This window comes from Monocercomonoides exilis (genome assembly GCF_001643675.1).
Source record: "Monocercomonoides exilis strain PA203 chromosome Unknown scaffold25-1336746, whole genome shotgun sequence".
NCBI classification, from domain to species: domain Eukaryota; phylum Preaxostyla; order Oxymonadida; family Polymastigidae; genus Monocercomonoides; species Monocercomonoides exilis.
This window is the reverse complement of record NW_027150570.1, coordinates 226,080-245,000: the sequence shown is the minus strand read 5'-3', so window position 1 is coordinate 245,000 and position 18,921 is coordinate 226,080. Positions and strand designations below refer to the sequence as shown.

At 34.7% G+C, this 18,921-nt stretch overlaps 3 protein-coding genes across 3 annotated transcripts; 2 read left to right on the top strand and 1 right to left on the bottom strand.

The window, feature by feature from the left end:
• Positions 1-302: 302 nt before the first annotated feature.
• On the top strand, positions 303-4,317 carry MONOS_7269 (putative efflux ABC transporter, permease domain containing protein; the record flags this gene model as incomplete). Its single annotated transcript, XM_067877581.1, has 5 exons — positions 303-419; positions 709-948; positions 1,114-1,182; positions 1,344-1,498; positions 1,713-4,317. The coding sequence occupies 5 exons, from the start codon at positions 303-305 to the stop codon at positions 4,315-4,317; spliced, it is 3,186 nt and encodes a 1,061-aa protein (XP_067726510.1).
• Positions 4,318-5,797: 1,480 nt separating this feature from the next.
• MONOS_7268 (putative ParcG domain containing protein) lies at positions 5,798-7,329 on the top strand. The gene is made up of 3 exons (XM_067877580.1): positions 5,798-6,409; positions 6,477-6,572; positions 6,664-7,329. Exons 1-3 carry the CDS (start codon positions 5,848-5,850, stop codon positions 6,726-6,728), a joined length of 723 nt encoding a protein of 240 aa, XP_067726509.1. The 5' UTR covers positions 5,798-5,847; the 3' UTR covers positions 6,729-7,329.
• Positions 7,330-8,685: 1,356 nt separating this feature from the next.
• Positions 8,686-17,433, bottom strand: MONOS_7267 (uncharacterized protein; the record flags this gene model as incomplete). The annotated part of the gene is made up of 2 exons (XM_067877579.1): positions 8,686-17,089; positions 17,192-17,433. 2 exons carry the CDS (start codon positions 17,431-17,433, stop codon positions 9,220-9,222), a joined length of 8,112 nt encoding a protein of 2,703 aa, XP_067726508.1. The 3' UTR covers positions 8,686-9,219.
• Positions 17,434-18,921: the final 1,488 nt, after the last annotated feature.

Sequence of the window (18,921 nt, the reverse complement as noted above, 5' to 3'; positions counted from 1 at the left end):
ATTAATTGAAAATCACATTTTTCACAAAGAATTGCAAGAAGCTATGTCCCTGTATGTTCCCGTCAAAAAAAGGAAGAATCAATGTCAAGTTTCGTGCGCGTATTTTCGCTTTTATTTGTCGCAAAGTTGGAGAGAGATGAAACATCACAAATGTAGTTTTTGTTGGGGGGTTTTAGGGTTTGTTGTGACTTGTCATTGGTTTTACAAATAATATTTTTGCGTTTGATAGATGTTTTCTTGTGAGCTTGTTTATCCCTATCGTATTGAATCTGCTTTCAAGACAGCCAGAATTGAAGTATTTGATGTCTGGTCAGTTTTTTGGAAACCCTGATTTGACGATCACCCCAAGGAATCAGACAGAAACAATGGGTCTGAATGGTACTCTTGCAAAAGAAATTCTTGATCCACTTGGGAAAGATGTTTGCTGTTTTTTTTTTATGTTGTGAAGAAAAAAATAATCGAGAATTTTCATTTGCACAGCTTTCGATGTGCACACCACGTTTATTTTCAAATGTTTCTATGAACTTGAATGATAAAAGTGAGCAATGCAACTTTTATGCAATTCATAGCTTGCTTGAGGTGTGCTAATAACTAATTATTAAAGTATTTTAAAAGTTTTCAAAATTGACCTTTGCGTGTCTTTATTGAACATTGTTGTTCAAAATGTTCTATATTTTGGAACAAATACGCTGAATTTCCTATATGCAGGAACAATATGACCTCGGCTGGAAGAGTCATTTTGATACTATACCGAAAGGAAAAGTTGTTGTTGTTTCTTCGACTTCTGGCACACGTGTTATCAGTCCGGGAAATGTTATACATTTATCATTGAACATGACTCGAATTTCTCCGATAGCGTATGATGTTGCAAAGAAATATGAGTCGAGACGAATTCTTGAGGTTGTGAAGTTGCTTGAGAATTTTTCAGTTCCTTTTGAAGTTGCAGAGGTTTGAAATTAAACGTTATAATGAATATTCTTTATTTATTTGGCTTTCTAATTTATAAAATAAAATTTTTTTCTTTTTTTATCATGCAAACATTTCATCAAAAATCGTGATAATGATTTGCCATTTTCGTGATTTGTGCTTTTGTGTTTGGTATTGCATGTTAAGGTCGTTGCATCTGAAAGCAGTTCGCGTTATCCAAATGTTTACGCTGAGATGGACAATTTGTGGGAGCATGTTTGTTTTGTGATATTTTTTTCATTATAATATTTATTATTATATTGAATTTATTATTATTGTTTATATTGTTAAAAATTCCTTGAAAATATGAATAAATGTTGTACCTCTCTGCAATTTTCCATTCTTTTTCTTTATCTTTCTTTTTTTTTTAACCAAAGCTTGTCGAGAATTTTCCTCCAATGGTTTTGTCAATTATTCGTAAAGAGTTATTTTTAGAGGCTAAATTGAATGAATATGCCACTCAACTTGCATGCACTTATCAGGTGCCTAAAAACAAGACATATTTACAGGCAGATACAAACGCTATTTACAAGTGTGTAGTGATTGTTATTTCATTGATGGATTTTCAAAATGGCTCATTTTTATTTTATATTTTTTTCGTTTTTATTGTATTTTATTGTATTTTATTGTATTTTATTGTATTTTATTGTATTTTATTGTATTTTATTGTATTTTCTTTATTTATCTTATTTTTATATTTTTTTATTAAAATTTTTAATGTGAAAATTCTATTCATTCCTTTTCAGCCAACTCAACTCCTGGTCGATGAATGTCATGTACGCCCTTTGTTTCAGTGATCTCGACGCAGTTTTATCCCCTCTGGTGACAAAGAGCTCCTCACAAGACTCAATGAGCCTCATCTCAGCAGGGATGCTGATTGTGATGGTGATGGTGATAACTGTGCTGATTATCTACTCACAGATCCAGCGGTCTGTCGAAGGGCGGGCATACGAGCTGGGGATGATGCGGGTGCATGGCATGGGACGGTGCGGAGTGGCGATGCTGGTTGTGATACAAGGGCTGATGTTTGCCGTGCCAGGGGTTGTTTTTGGGGTTGCTGGAGCACAAGGGATAAACGTAGGGGTGATGGCGCTGTTCAAAAAAATGGCTGACTTGACGATAAGCTGGAAACTGTCTCCGTGGTCTGTGATTGTTACGGTCTTAGTTGTGATCGGTGCGACTCTTGTTGCCTCGTTCTTCCCAATCCGCACAGCGCTGTCGATGAATCTGCACGACTCGATCGATGTGCAGCACACAAATGCATCTGCTGTTCTTGTCACCATCGAACGGAGTGACTCTGTGAATTCATCTCTCACTCTGCTTGTGGATGGAGTGATTCTGACTGTGTTTGGCGGGGCGATTTATGTTCTGTTCCCATATTCGCTGGTGTCGGGGAATAACTTGGTGATGATGGTCATTTTGGTGGTGCTGGTGATATGCATCATGGTTGCGCTGGTGCTGCTGTGTATGAACTTCGAGTATGTGTTTGAGTTAATCGTGTCAACTGTGCTGCTCTTTTGGGAGAAGTCTGCAGTGAGAACGATGGCGCAGAGGAACATGAGCAAACACCGGCTGCGGAACAGAGGGACGACGCTGATGTTTGCGCTGATCTTGTGCTTCGTGTTTTTCATGGATGTGCTTTCAAACACTGTGATTGAGTCTATGCGTGCGAGTGAATATCAGATGTTTGGGTGTGACTTGAACTTAAAGGCGGTTTCGCAGATCCCGGCTTTGATGTACCAGAAGTACGAGAACTGGAACGGGTCGGTGTTTTTCCCTCCCCCACTATTCACAGCGAACGTCAGTTCGATGGGGTTCAGAATTCAAGATGCAGAGGAGTTGATATCAGTGTTGAATGAGTACAGCGATGTGGTGGAGGCTGTGGGGTATACAAGCTGCCCTCTGTCGGAACAGCAGGGAGGAAGAGATGCGACGGTGATGCTTACGAACAGAGGGAGGTCGCATCAGAGTTCGTATGATCTTGTGGCATTGCCCCCGAACTTCAAAGCTGCCACGTTTGAGAGCACGTGGCGTGTGGGGGAGTCGCTGAATGATAGAAAGGAGATGACAGGAGATGATGTAATCAAGCAAATGTATGCGAGCTACTTCGATGCTCCGATAGGTGTTGTGTCGAGGGACTTCCAGAAGCAGCAAGGGGCTGGTTTAGGGGACAGGTTTGTGCTGAAGAAGAATCTGAGCACAAATGCAGCATATTATCAACATTTCTACTCGAACACACTTTTCAATGAAGAAGAAAGTGAGGCAGGGGGAAAAGAGAATGAAGTGACAAAAACAGGATCAGATGTTGTTTCCGTGTCATCGATATTCCAAAACATAACAATCGGAGCAGTTGCGAAATATGTCCCAGCTGTGAGCGTCGAAATCGGGACAATGTCACCACAGCGCCAGCTGCCTGTTTCATTTCCTGTGATGTCTGAAGCTATTTCTAGCATTAATGGTGCGTTTTCCTCCCCTGCATTTGATGACATGTGCATTTCAGACATCAAAGTGAAATACAAAAAGGGAGCATCATCTTCGAGAATTGACAGCCTGGAGAATATATTTTTGAGTAGAAATAAGACGAATGTGACAAGTTCTCTTTCATCGTCGTTTTTATCAGCTGCTGTGAATGGATTTACGGCTGATCCGATTGAATTCATTGATTCACATGGAAATAGTGATGCAAATGACACAATAATGTTTCATTCAGATTTTGAAAGTTTCATGTTGAATGAGAAGAAAGAGAGGAATGGAGTTGCTTCGTTGTTTGACGTGTTCAGAAGCAGTTGGCTTGGAAAGCTGTTTGGAATCGAGTCATCTTTGAGTTATGATGAAGCATCTGCAATTGCAGAGTTTAGCACAGGTGAAGGAAACAACCCCAATTTGCATGTGGATGTGTGGTCGAAAAAGAAATTTGACAAAACTCTGAATCTAATCATCACTTTGATGCAAGTCTCGTTTTCGCTCCTGGCGGTTCTGATCAGTTTTCTTGGGGAATGTTCATTGGTAGCTGCGATGACATCAAATGTGCTGTCATCCATAAGGGACTACGGGATGATGCGGTCGATGGGTTTATCTAAATTCCAGGTGCGGCGGGTGTATATTGAAGAGGCGTTTATCCTGGTGATGACAGCAGCGGTGATGGGGGTGATCTCAGGGATGATTTTGTCGTATATGCTATCTTCTCAGATGATGAAAATGCTGTTTTTGGATGTTACTTCTTTCTATTTCCCTTATATCACGCTGATTGCGTTTGTGTTGATCTCTGTGCTGTTGGGTTATATGTCAACTTCCACTCCACTGGCGTATCTGGGACAGCTTCAGATTGCAGATTGCATGAGATCGCTGTGATAGAGCAGCGACATATGGAGACGTATTAGTCAAATGATAATTGGGTCATTTTTTTTTCTTTATTTATTTAGTTGGAGGTAAATGTTAAGAGGTTTTCTTTTTGCTTCCTTTCTTAATTTTTTTCTTTTCTTTTCTTTTCTTTTCTTTTCTTTTCTTTTCTTTTCTTTTTAAACCTTTCTAATTTGGTGTTTGTATGAAATGTGTTTGAATGTAATTCCGCCTTTGCTTTTTATGTTGATATTTTATTTTCATGTTTGTATTTGAATTGAATTAAATTGATGTTTATGTTGATAATTTTTTTCTTTTTCTTTTTCTTTTTTTTTTTTTTTTCCCTTTCCTAATTCATCAATTTGTTTTATGTTTTATGAAAATGTTTTGAAATTTTTGTTTTTAAAAGTTAGGAAATGTTATCTTTTTTTTTTCACTTATTCTTTCTTTCATTTTTTCATTTGATTTTTCAATAGAATTGTTTATAGCTTTGTAAAAATATTGATTTTTATCCTTTTCAATCTTTAAGTGTTTGTTTTTCTTTCGATTTTATATTTTTTATAGTATTTTAGTTCATATGAGAGATGATTGTTATTTTCGAATCTTTGTCCAAAGTCCTGAATGTTATTTGAGGGGAGCAAAAGAATTTATTTATTTTCTTTTTTTCTTTGGAATTTATGTTTAAATTTGTAATTCAATTCTTTTTTTTTTTTTTTTCAGTTTTGTAATTTTTTGATTTGTGTATTTGTATTATGGATTTCCAAATACATTATTTCTGCGAGTATTTGGGTGTTGAATAACGTTTGCAGTGCTTCTGTAATTTAAATTTTTCTTTAGGTGCATTTTTTTACGTTTTAGCAATGAAATTTTCATTTTCTGATTTTTTTTCCTATTGTGTGCATGCATTCAGATTAGCAAAGCTGCTGTAACCTTTTCAAAACGAATAATTCAAAAAGAATTTATTAATTTTGGAAAAAAAATTTTTTTTGCCATTAAGCTTAGCGATAAAAATGCTTTCAAAAAGAAAAAAGAATTATAATTAATGTGTTGAGAAAGAGAGAGATGTATACTAACAAATTGAAAATAGCATTGATTCGTTTCATAAAAGTCAGAGCAGGCTTTGTTTTTTTCATTCTGTTTTTCTTTCATTCAAAATTTTATGTTATTGGAAACAAAGCATGAAAAATAATCATTTATTTGTTTGAATACTCCTCTCTAAATAATTCAGAAAAGTTCATGCATTTCTCCATCTTTTGCTTTTTTCTTCAATTTTTTCACTAAAATAGCAATTGGTGATGAGAAAAATAATTTTCAATTGTTATTATAGTGAAAATGAAATTATTCTACATACTCAATTTTGATCATAACCATATGTATTATCGAAAAACACTTTTTCTGCTTATTATTGTTCAAATGCATCTTATTTGATGTTATTGTGTGATTAAAAGACTTATGGAAAAATCACGATATTTTCAAAAAAGTATAAAGGGTGAGAGTTAAAAAATTGAATAACATTTTCATTCATCGAGATATATATCTTAAATGTCGATGAGATCCCCATCATTCGATCCTGTTATAGGATCAACGCGTGCTGTGACTCTTTCTTCTTCGTTGAAAGAAGGAAAGAAAGTTGTAACAAAAGATGTTCCAAAAGGACCTCCTCCGGCAAAGGCAAAGGCTATTAGAAAAATGCCTCCAACTGAATTTAGGAGATTTTATGATAGAGGTGATTTGCCTATTGCTGTTGAGCATAAAGCTTCAGGTGGAGCGATTTTATGGAAATACGCCCCAGAAGAGTTGGACTATCATCATTTTTTGCCAATTTTCTTTGATGGATTGAGAGAAACTGAAGAACCATATCGTATGCTTGCATTACAAGGAGTGAATGATATGCTTGACAAAGGTGGAGGGAAAATACTTCCAGTTATTCCACAGTTGATTATTCCGATTAAAACTGCTTTAAACACTCGTAACCCGGAAATCATTTCCAGAACATTAATTGTACTACAAAAGCTTGTAACTTCTGGAAGTATGATCGGAGAAACTCTTGTTCCATATTACCGTCAAATCTTGCCAGTGTTTAATTTATTCAAATCTTCAAATGGTTTGTTTTTTTAAAAGTTTTATTGAGTGCTCTTTATTTGATTTGTGCGTTTATATATTTATATTAGCAAATCTTGGTGATTCTATGGAATTTAGTCAAAGAAAGCGAATGAACTTGGGAGATTTAATACAAGAAACATTGGAACTTTTTGAAATCAACGGAGGTTAGAATTACTCTCTTTATTTAATGCTGAATTTTCAATATTCTATTTGTAATCTGTTTGATGTGAATTTTTATTCGGTTGATTTTTTTAGGACCTGATGCATTTATCAATATAAAGTATATGATTCCAACTTATGAAAGTGTTGTAATGAAATAGGCAAAGTGGTTTTATTTGTTATGCTTTTTCTATTCGCATTTCATCTATTCAGCAAGAAGGTTACTTTAATATTATTATTTTTAATTAACAAAGAGTTGTTTTTGAAATTAAAAATCAATTTCTAAGCAATCATCTCAAATATTCTGATATTTAAAAACTAAAATTTGTGAAAATAGAGAAAGAATTTAACATTTCTTCTATTCAATTTGAAAGTTTGCGTTTGAATTTTTTTTTTCCAATAAGCTTTGTCATTGTTGACAATTCTGACATTTTAACCTGTCAATTGTTTTATAAAAAAAAATAAACAATGGACTTCAAAGCCTATTTCAAAATTTGTCGCATTGTTTGGAAATTAATCAACCGGTTTGTTTATATGCTTATGTTAATTATGCATTGAGATATGGAGATTCTTTCTTTATAAAAAAAGAGACTGTAATAAGCCAACAATACTTTTTTTTTCAATTTTTGACATCATGTTTTTTAAAAAATAATAATATTCACTTTAACCAATTCGCGTTTTAAATCTCTTGTCTCATTATCACTTAATCAAGAGCATTAAATTTTTCAAATGTACGACTCTTTCTAAAAAATCACAATATTCATTATTTTCGAATCAACTTTTCTTTCAAATGTTTTGATGACTTTTGAAAGGCAATATAGGTAATTCTTTTTGAAAAATCGCAAATATTTAATTTTCTAATAAATTGAAATTTTCATAGTTTGCATAAATTTTTGAAAGCATATACCAAACTTCACAAATATGGAATTTATTTCTGGATAATGCTGTTTCATTCATTCAAGCAAAGTTAAGTGAATGTTAATAAAAATATGAGCAAGAAATGAAATTTTTTATTCATTTGAAAATTAAATATGGGTGTTTATTTTTGAAATCATATTTTTTTTCGGGGTGTTGATTTTTCTTAGATTGTTGATTTTTTGAAAGTGATTTTTTATTCAAAAAAGAAGAAGCATAGAAATAGTTTTTATATACAAATGTTTAAACCTAATAATGGATAAAAATATGTTGAAAAAGCCTTTTCTATTTCATTTTATTTTTATTGATATTAAAGAGATATTTTTGAACCGAAAATTTTGTTTGAAAAAATATGATTTCAAAAATAAACACCCATATTTAATTTTCAAATGAATAAAAAATTTCATTTCTTGCTCATATTTTTATTAACATTCACTTAACTTTGCTTGAATGAATGAAACAGCATTATCCAGAAATAAATTCCATATTTGTGAAGTTTGGTATATGCTTTCAAAAATTTATGCAAACTATGAAAATTTCAATTTATTAGAAAATTAAATATTTGCGATTTTTCAAAAAGAATTACCTATATTGCCTTTCAAAAGTCATCAAAACATTTGAAAGAAAAGTTGATTCGAAAATAATGAATATTGTGATTTTTTAGAAAGAGTCGTACATTTGAAAAATTTAATGCTCTTGATTAAGTGATAATGAGACAAGAGATTTAAAACGCGAATTGGTTAAAGTGAATATTATTATTTTTTAAAAAACATGATGTCAAAAATTGAAAAAAAAAGTATTGTTGGCTTATTACAGTCTCTTTTTTTATAAAGAAAGAATCTCCATATCTCAATGCATAATTAACATAAGCATATAAACAAACCGGTTGATTAATTTCCAAACAATGCGACAAATTTTGAAATAGGCTTTGAAGTCCATTGTTTATTTTTTTTTATAAAACAATTGACAGGTTAAAATGTCAGAATTGTCAACAATGACAAAGCTTATTGGAAAAGGAGACTTTATATTTTCAGAAAAAAATTATTCTGTAATTATAATTTTCAACAATTGAATTATTTGTATTGAATTCATTTCTGTTATTTCTTAATGCATTATTTGATTTTTACTCAAATGAGACGTTATGCTCATCAAACATAATATCTGAAAGATGAAAAAAAGTTGAATGAAAAATGGTATCCTTCATGAAAAAGCTATTTCTATATTTTTGAAAAAAAGAAATTCAATTTAAATGTGATAAAAAACAAACTGAAAAAACAGACTGAAATTGATTACTTACTTCTCGGAGAAAAATAAAAAATTATTAATACTATAACTTGGAGAAGAGCTCAAAAAGAATTGCTTTTTCGAATTTATAACGATTTTTGAAATATGCAAATAAAAGTCTGATATTAAATGAAAAAGAAGTTAGAAAGTTAAAATGGATGAAGTACAATTGAACAATTATAAAAAAGAATACAACAAAAAGGTAATATTGAACATGCAAATGTAATTCTCTTATAAATAAGGTAATATTTATTTAAAAAAATCAAATCATATCATTTTTTAAAAAAAAATTAATCCACTCACAAAAATTAGTTGCTGAAAATAGTGAAAAATAATGAAATGTTACATTTACTCTGACAATTTCATATGACACATCTTTTAAAAAATAAATAAATACAAAAAATCCATTTTTAATATAATTAATGAAAAATGAAATAATCACCAAAATACCAATCAATTATCATCTTCTCTGTTTTGTCTCAAGCTTGCCAATGATGTTATCACTTCATCCAGAAAAGGTCTGTCATTTGGCTCATCTGCCCACATCTTCTCCATCAGCTCAACCATTTCTTCTCCTTCAATTCCTTCTGTCAGTGGCCGAACGCCGTCTCTAATCATCTCCTGTGCTTCTTCTGCATCACACTCGCTCAAAGGCTCCTCTCCAGCAATCATTTCATAGAGAGTTAATCCAAGAGTGAACACCACTGATTTTTCTATTCCATCTGCTTCTTGATCAAAAGTATCGTTTGCATTTCCATAACTCATTTCTGGAGCTTTCCATCGCTTCATTGCATTCTTTATCATTTCATCTTCTATTTCCTCTTCCATTACAAGCACTTCATTTTCTCCTTTTTCCCTCTTTTCTATAAAAATTGTGAATGGACACAGATTTGCTGCAATCATATGCACACGCTCATCTCCAGTCTTAAGCAGATGCGCAAACAGCTTTGCAACTGCAAGTACTGTTTCCTTCTCATCCACAACATCCATCGATCTTGTCCCCAGAGTTAAATCTCCTTGAACAGAATGAATAATCGAATGCAATGTTTGAGCATCGCTAATTTGTCTTTCTCGAAATGGTTTTTTTGTTGAAAGCATTTTAATCTGTTGTTCAACCGCTGAATGCTTGACTGATTCAACGGTGGAAGCGAAAGGTTGATCCAAATGTTCGGGAGAATCACTTTCGTCTCCTGTAAATCCTTCTAATTCTGGAGGCGGAGGTAATTCCTCAAGCTCTTCTTCAATAAGCAGAGGAATTTGGCTTGTCATTCCTTCCAGTAGAGTTGATGGCATCTCTTCCTTTTGGAAGCGACTGTCTTTCACTTTGTTGGTCCGACTAAGTTTTTCCTCTAAATTTTGAATATCTTCTTTCATTTCCAAGATTTTCTCTTCTGAACATGTTGAAAACTTTCGAAGAAATACAATCAGGATTATTGTCATAATAACAAACAGCACGAGAAAAGCTGCACACACAATGCATGCGATCATCCATGCTGAGTTTCCACCTGCATCAGACTGTGAAATAATATCGTTTAACGAAGAAGAGTCGTCCTTTGATAAATTCTGAAGCATGAGGATCGTCGAATAGCTTGGATTTCCGCCATTTTTCTCGTTGAATACGAGTTGAATTGACATCACGCTCTTATCCCCCTTTTCTGCGATTTCTGCTTCTGGAACAGTTGCAATGGCTTCGGTTTCTGATACAAACGAAGAGAATTCGTGGTTGACAATCTCACTCGATGAGCTGTGGTCGTAAATAATCCTGAATGACAGGTCACACGGAATCAGCAGAGAACCACTCACTGTGATTTCACGGTTATCTCCAACAGTTCTGTTTGTCGCCCTCTTCAGTGAAGGAATGAAGAAAGGCGATTGTCTGTCAGCAGCTGCACCAGAAATCTTGCATCCTTCGTTCAGAATCCACAAAGACGATGTTGCTGCGTCTGATTCATCGCCACTGCCATCCACATTTTCAACAGTCAGCATCGATTCCTGCCCAACACAATGAATGTTCCGATTCACTGATTCAAAGCCAAAGATGTTCGGCTTGTTTCCCTCGAAGTCGCTCTTTGAAAGAGTTGCATTGCTTTTTGCGATTGAAAGGCCGCCCTTTGCAGAGTTGGCAAAAGTGGCAATTTCAATCACAGCGTTGCTCTGCTCCAAATGAAAAAGAGAACCTTGCCATGTGCAGATTTCAGGATCATCCAATTGAGCATTGGAAATTCGCTTGTGCTTGTCATCATTGACTTTTGCATTCTTTATATTTGACATTGTTGCTGCTGAAACTGTTGAGCCGTCAAAGAGACAATCACGCAGTTGGATGTCTGGACACGAGAAGAATGAAGCAATGCTGCCTTTTGTGGATGGAGAATAGCAATCGATGAAAGAGCAATTCGTAAACTGCAAAGTGAACGGAGTTGAAGCAGAAAGAGAAGAATAAAGTGAAGAAGAGGAAGAAAGAAGAGTTGATTCGCCAGAGGCAGAAATGACACAGGCACCATTTGTGGTTCTTTTGACGTGTTCAACAGTCAAAGTATTAATTGTCAGCGCGTGGTTGGTCGCTTCATCATTTGGCAATTGCAAAGCAGAAAATGAAGAATGTGATGAAATATCATCAGGATTTTTGTCTGCATTTATTAAAATAACAGCCCCATCTTTGATCTCAATTGTTGAAATTTTCACTTTCAGCAAAGAACTGCGAGATTGTGATGAGAAGGCAAAAACACTGGTATTTGAGTTGCAATTTGTGATGTTCACCCGCTCAAGAGAAGCATTTCCTTGTTTGCCATCCAATATTCCATTATTTGCATTGATATTTGAAACAGTTGAGTTGCTCAAAAGCGCATTTCCTTCTTGTCCGGTTCTTATGAGAGAACCACCAACAGTCAACAAAGAGATGCTTGTCTTTAAAATATCTAATCTTCCCTTTTGAACACTAAACAGTGCAGAATGTATTGTCGCTGTTTCAACTTCGCCAGTGAATGAGCACTGCGTGATAGAAGTCGTTCCATTGATCTGATTGAACACAGAAACATGCTTCGATTGGAAGGCCGAGCCAAAGGCAAAATCACACAAAGTGATAACAACATCATCTGCTGTTTGAATCAACGAAGAACCAGCGGTCGTGTTAGCATATTCTTTGCTCAGAATTATCTTGCAATTTTCCTTCAAGCGCGATCTGACTGTCAAATCATCCGTCACTGCTTCTCCTCCCATGTCTGCCTCATCCAAAATCCACAGAAAGCGCGCATATCCCTCGTCAACATGCTTAACTCCCTCAGAAACTGTCTCGCAGGGCGATTTAACTGACCCGCATGTGTTGTTGTCCAATGAGTCTGAGGAGGTCACAAAGATCTGCTCTGAACGGTAAAAACGTATCAAAGAAAGAAGATTAACGTCTGTTTCGGTTGCATCTGAACCGCGAAATGCTTTGTCATCGCTAAATGAAGACTGCGAATAATCCAAACTAAACAGTGCATTCGTAACTTGTTCGTTAATATTGTTGCAAAAGATAAAGAAATCCTTTCCTTCTTTTGCATTATTCATTGAGAAATTAACTGCTCTCATATAAAAATTCAATTTAGGTGACTCCGTCTGAGAAGGAGGTTTATTCGGAACACAATCAAGATACAATCCACCTCCTCTTCCATTTTCTGAAGAGGTGCTGCACTGTGTGAACGAGCATTCTTCGATCCTCAAAGAGCCATCTGGTGCTGGATGATTAAACAGAATCGCTCCACCTGTGTTTGAAGACGAGGTACAGATGTTAAATTGTGTTCCATTAATCATACAGTTAATTGCTTTGAAGTTTGCTTGAGGCTTCGGAGAAATAACACATCCGCCCGCATTTTGACTGAGTCCAATATTCGTAAAGTTGCTGTTTGTGATGCTGACAATGCATTGGTTGTTTGTACGACGATTATTCTCAACTGAAAATTGCGCATTTGAAGCAGAAGCAGAAGGAGAAGGAGAAGGAGCAGGTGAAAAAACAATAAGTGGAGAATTTAAAACTGTGTTGAGATCAACTTGGAAGTTATAGATCGTTCCAGACACAGCAGATGAAGATATTGCAAGAATTGTTGAAGTTAAAGCCTGATTGATCAACTCACAGTTTATGATGCTCACTGATCCTTGGAGTGCGTTTATGATGAGTGTATTGCATTCGCCTGAAAAAACAAAGTCGTCGTTGTTCAGAACGAGATTAGAAACAGGTACTGAAAGCTCAATTAATGAAGCATGATATCCAAAAGAGGCAGGTATGTTCAATGAAACATACTCAAATGTGCATTTAACTTTCACATTTATAAGTCCATTTGCGTTTGTTCCGCCATTCACAATAATCAGATTTTGCTTTGTTGGAACTGGCTCGGCCTGTTGGTTAACTTCATTTCCAATGAACAAATGCTCAATATCTTCAATGGCCAATTCTCCATCAATTTTCGCTCCTTCCATAACAAACACTTGCTTTTTTTCAGCGCTTTCTATCTTTCCCAGTGCTTTTTGAACAGTTTTGCACGGATATGTGGAAAATCCACACACAACAACATCCACACCCCCTTCTCCCACATATGGAACATCACCATAAGAATGGAAGAAATAAACAAGCGGAATCGCGTTGTCTTTATCGTTTCCATCAAATCCTTTCATCGAATCAACGTTTTCTATTGAAATCTGCTTGGCAAATGGAAGAGTTTGCTCTGTGATGCTGTCTTTGAGCGAGGCAGAACTTGCAAGCAAATCTTTTCCAAACGAAGCAGCGTTGGCTTTATCACCTTCACCAAAAGTTGGAGAACTGATGACAAAATTGTTGGAATTAGCTGCCAAATCGAGATAAATACCTCCTCCATAGCCTGTTACTGTGGGTTCAGCTGGAGCTTTGCATGACTTGAAAGAGCATGAACTAATTATCAATTTTGTGCTTGCAACTGGTCGAGCGTAAATGGCTCCTCCCTTTCCGTTTGAGACAAACGTTTCACATTCCTCAAACACGCAGTTGTTGACGGTGATTTCGGAGGAAAAGTCAGTTGCTTTTGATTCTTCAATTAAGATTGCGCCTCCATTTGCTGAAATCGCTCTGCATTGCTTGAAAGTGTTGTTATTAATTGTTAGACTCTTGCTGCTTGTGACTTTGATGACTGAGCATTCGCTATAACTTTCATGAGACAAAGTGGCATTTTTAATCTCGCACTTTGTTTTGCCTTCAATCAAAATTATTTCGCTTGCCCCTTGATTTGTAGTGAAACTTCCTGTTAGAAAAGAAATGACTCCAGAAGCAACTGATTCATCTGTTGTCCGATATACAATGAAATGCTTTCCACTAGCTGAATAAACATTATTCATTGAAAGATTATCCACATTCAGACATCCTGCTCCTTCAACCACAATAACATCATAATTAATATTAGTGACAGATTGTGCCATTGCGATTTTGCTATTCTGAAAAGACAGCGTTTGAGCTGAGCAAGTGAGCAGAGATGATCTTGAGTTGTTCAAATTCTCAGGAATTGACAAAGTGATTTTGCTTATTGAAAAGTCCATTCCAACAGAAAAAAAGCATTGCTGGGTGTTGCTGGCATCTGTGTCTGTTACACTCACAGTGCTCTCATCTTCTGAGCTTTCAAGACTCAACTTCTTATTTGAAGAACTCAGAAGCAATGGCTTTTCAACAGAAGACGATGCTTTGACCTTCAAAACAGAATTATCTGCTGTAAATGTATTGAATCTCAACTTGAGAATATGATTGATTGTCTTGCAAGGTGCTTCAGAAAACCCACAGCCACTGAAATCTCCTCCATTTTCATTGCCCACAAATCCTGTGGAAGTGAAATTGCTCCACAAATAGACAAGCAGCGGTATATCCAAGTTCTCATTGGTTGTCGAGCGTTCTCTGCCCATCATTGCATTCAAATCTGTTGGCAGAGTATCAAAAACGAATGATGAAGAAGAAACAGCACTTTTCAAGTTGTTTGCATCGACAAAGACAAGAGTCTCTTTATTTCCTGTTTGTCCAGTGGTTTTCGTGAATGTCAACTTTTCAATGTGCAACGGATTGTCAGCTGAAGTAGATGGATCGATTGAGTCATCTAATTGGAGATACAGAGAAGCAGAGGCTGTGCCTGAAGATCCGCTGCACTTCGTAAATGATGAACTTTTCACAGAGAAAGCATTTCCTTGTGTCATTTTCACAAATCCCACTGTTCCTGTTGAGCTTGTTGATGAAGAAGATGAAATATCATTGAAAGTTGATCCTTCAATTGACAATGAATTGCATTCATTTGAGTTTATAAGCACATCACTTCCCAAAACAATTGAAGAAAATGTAGATCCAATAACACTCAGCTCAGCATTTGATGAAGCTTGAATAACACCTCCTTCTTGTGCTGAAGAAAAAGACATTCTTTGAATGTTTGTCTGTTGCAGAGTAAATGTCCCTCCTGTCAAAACAGCAAGATTGACAACACAGTTCTTCTTTGTTTGAGCATTTGCCACACCAAAATCGCAGCTGGAAACAGTTATCTGCCCTGTTGACTGAGTAAGCAATGCTTTCACAGCAGATGGTGTTCCTTCACTTGGAAGATTAAAAATCAGGTTGTTAAATGCGACAGAATCAGAATCAGATGCAGTGTTGCATGTAAATCCAGAGTTAATAGCTATGCCAACAGAAGATTTTGAAGAAGAAGAAGAAGAAGATTGGAAGGAAAATGATTTTTCGCTCAAATCAACAACTGCATTCACAGAAAGTTTAGAAACAATTTTGACAATATTAACATTTTCGCTGAGGCGATTCATTGCATTCAGAAGAGTTGAGCAAGGCCATTGAGAATAACCACACGCATCGTCTTCATCTTCATTGACACCATGTGATGAATCAACAAACACAGAATTGCCAGTGAGTGGAAAGAAAAACGAATACAGAGAAAATTCATTGCTTGTTCCAGAAGGAGAAGAAGGAGAAGAGGTTTCGCTGCCATACAATGCATTCAGCGACATTTCAGATTTTGTTGTCTGACTCCAATCCCAACCAGATATGCAAGTCTTCAATTGAGCATATAGAACATAAACATCTGTTCCCTTTGCTGCTTTGTTATCTGAGAAAATCAGTTGAGTAAATTTGATAGCATTTGCACCGATTTCTGAAGAGCCTGTAAGCGACAAATAGACAGCACCTCCTCTGCCATTTGCTTCTGATGCTTCGCAAGAAGAGAAAGTGGAGTTGTGAATTGTCAAAAAATGAGAAGGAGAAGATGAAGAAGAAGGAATTGTGATAGAAAGTGCTCCTCCACTCAAAGAAGAGGAAGAAGAAATGGATGAAAATGTGCAGCCTTCGATGGAAACAGAGTTAGCTGCATTGATTGCAATAAAAGGAGAATTCGATGCATCGTTTGAAACTTCTGTGCCAGCTTTCAAAGACGAAGAAGATGATGGTGAAGTCATTGAATTTTTCATTGCGCCGCTTCCTATTTGAATTGACACATCTTCAAACTTACAATTTTTCATTGAAAAAATCTGCGTTCCACTTTCACAGCAAATGAAAGACGATTTTTGGAGAATTTTCTCTGTAAAATCGAACTCAACGTTTGTCAGTGCAAGTTGTCCTGTTGTTGTTTTGATGAAAGTATTTGAGCTCCACTCTAATCCTGCTATAGAAACTTTGTTAAATAAAAGCTTTCCTCCATTTTTTCCTTCGCCTTTGTCGAGAAGAGAAAACATGGCTTCAGAATAAGTCGTCGAAGATGCTGCAGTTTCAAAGATGAAATTGCATGATTCAAATGAAAGTGATCCCAATGAAATCGAAGCAAAAGAAGACGTTGCAGTTACGCTGGCTTCCCATTTAAATATCAAGTTTGAAAATATCAGCATCTTATTTGCTTCTGCTCCCTCATCGTTTGCAAGCGAACCTGTTCCAGATATCTTCACACATGTTTGAGTATTCGTTTCAGACGGGCAGATCTCTGCTTTTCTCCCGCAGATCTTCCATTCTTCAGTCAATTCAACTGAATGAATCACAAACACAATGTCATCCTCGCTCAAAGCTGAAACTGCTCCATTTAAAGTTTTCTTTGGATTTTCTTCTGAGCCATCATCTGTATCGTCTCCTGAAGCATCAACATAAACAGCAACTATGCATTCTTTTGACGAAGGGATCTTCGAAACAGAGAATGAATTGTCAACAGCATCATTTTCATCTGTAATCAAAATGCTTTTTGGATCGTCTGTAACTCCTTTCAAAGAAGCAAAATTTTGGACTGAGATTGGATATTTGGTTCTGTTCCAGTTTGTTATATATAAGCAGTGCCCTCCTTCATCAGAATTCGTTGAGCAGCTGTCAAATGTCAAACATTTCAATATAAATTGGTTTTCAAATAAATTGCGTGTCTTGAAATAAATAGCTCCTCCTTCTTTATTTGAGGTGCATTCGGAAAACCGACAACCAGTTATAGTTAATTTTCCTTCGCCAACAATGCCTGCAATTGCACCTCCACTGCCTGTTGTTGATTTGCAATTCGTGAAATTGCATTTAGTAATATCAAGTGTAGAGCCAGTGAGTCCAATGTCAAAGATTATAACTGAGCCATCTGACTGTCTTGATGTTTCAGTAAATAAAGTGTTTTCAATGATAACTTTGCGAATACCTATCACTTCAATAAGAGGATTATCAGAATTCATAGTAATTTTATTGAATTTGCAATCTTTTATAGTAATATTTCCATTTTGTCCAAAAATAAATTTACCGTTGTGATTTATATTTGTCCATGAACAATTAGTAATCGTAAATGAATGTTGTTGATCCCTAACTTCGATTAAAATCCTTTTCCCTTTGACATTTTCAAATGATCTGTTCTCAGCGCTAACTTTAGAGCCAGTATTTGGTACAACAGGCCAATCAATCCAATAATCGTTGTTTGCTCCATTGAGACTTTTAGTACTCCGTAAATAAGTTTTTAGTTGCTGTATGCATGAGTTTGTACAGGTGAAAAACAATAAAATCAAAATAATCTTGCCTATAGAAAAAAATAACATAAATATTAATATTAAAGCATTTGTATTGGTATTTGTGATCATGAATCAATTCTTTTGAAGAAATAAATCATTATGAATAAATGAATTTTTAAAAAATAATTAAACACAAATTATCCTCTCAATGAAAATACAAAAAAACACTGTTGAATTTATTTTCAATTCTACAAATTGCAAACCTTTTATTTATAAGATAAACAATAAAATAAAAATATGAATTGTTCAATAATAGATGAAATGTGAAATATTTGGAAAATTTTGAAATGATCAAGTTATTTTGAAATAACCCACTTATTTCGAGTTTTTCAATGGTTTTTTGAGTTTTACTAATTCTTTTGAAAAAAAGTCAGTCTTATTGAGTATAGACAAATGAAGTTTTATTATTTTTTCTGTCTTGTTGCAATTAATTGATATTCTCTTTTTTGTTTGTTTTATTTCATTGTTGTCTGTATTCTAACACAAAAACACAATTATCGATCTTCAGTATCACCATAACAAATTATTTTTTTATTATTTAGTCATTTCTGTCGTTTTGAAGCTCATCAAAAGAAACATGCATGAGGTAAAAATTTTGTTTTTTGTAGTTTCATTCGAGGCCATGAAATTAAAAACTGTTAACTCGTTTATTGGAGAGAATTTGCCTTCTTTTTAATATTCTTTATTTCAACATCAGTCCTTTGAATAACTACATAAATTTTGATATGCGATTAATATTAAAACATCGTTGTGCTTTATTAATAAACTTTTCATTTCATGATTGCTTATTTTATGAGAGTATTTTTGACATTTCTTCTTTCAAATATTTTACTTATATACACCGTGTTAATAAAATTTAAAGTAAAATTGATTTCATTATGATATGTTATTCTATATAAAAAAGAATTGTTGAAGATCATTAATAAATTTCACAATGAAGTCATATTTTTTATTATTGATGTTGTACCATCAGATATCTTTTTTCTGTTAAATTTTATAAAAAAATTAAACAAAATTTATCTGCTCCATGCTAAAACAAAAAATTTTCGAGTTTATCAGTTGAGACTTTTACAGTTTTTAGTTGATTAATTGAGTTTCTTCAAAACAGAAAAAAAAGTTTTTTTTGTTGTCTATTTATTTCTCCATTCAAATCAAATAACA

What these genes read in the sequence shown, in the direction of transcription:
- MONOS_7268 (XM_067877580.1), top strand. Translation starts at nt 5,848, where the DNA reads ATGTCGATGAGATCCCCATCATTCGATCCTGTTATAGGATCAACGCGT. An exon ending in TTTATTCAAATCTTCAAATG is followed by an intron (nt 6,410 to 6,476) that starts GTTTGTTTTTTT and finishes TATTTATATTAG; the next exon opens with CAAATCTTGGTGATTCTATG. An exon ending in ACTTTTTGAAATCAACGGAG is followed by an intron (nt 6,573 to 6,663) that starts GTTAGAATTACT and finishes TGATTTTTTTAG; the next exon opens with GACCTGATGCATTTATCAAT.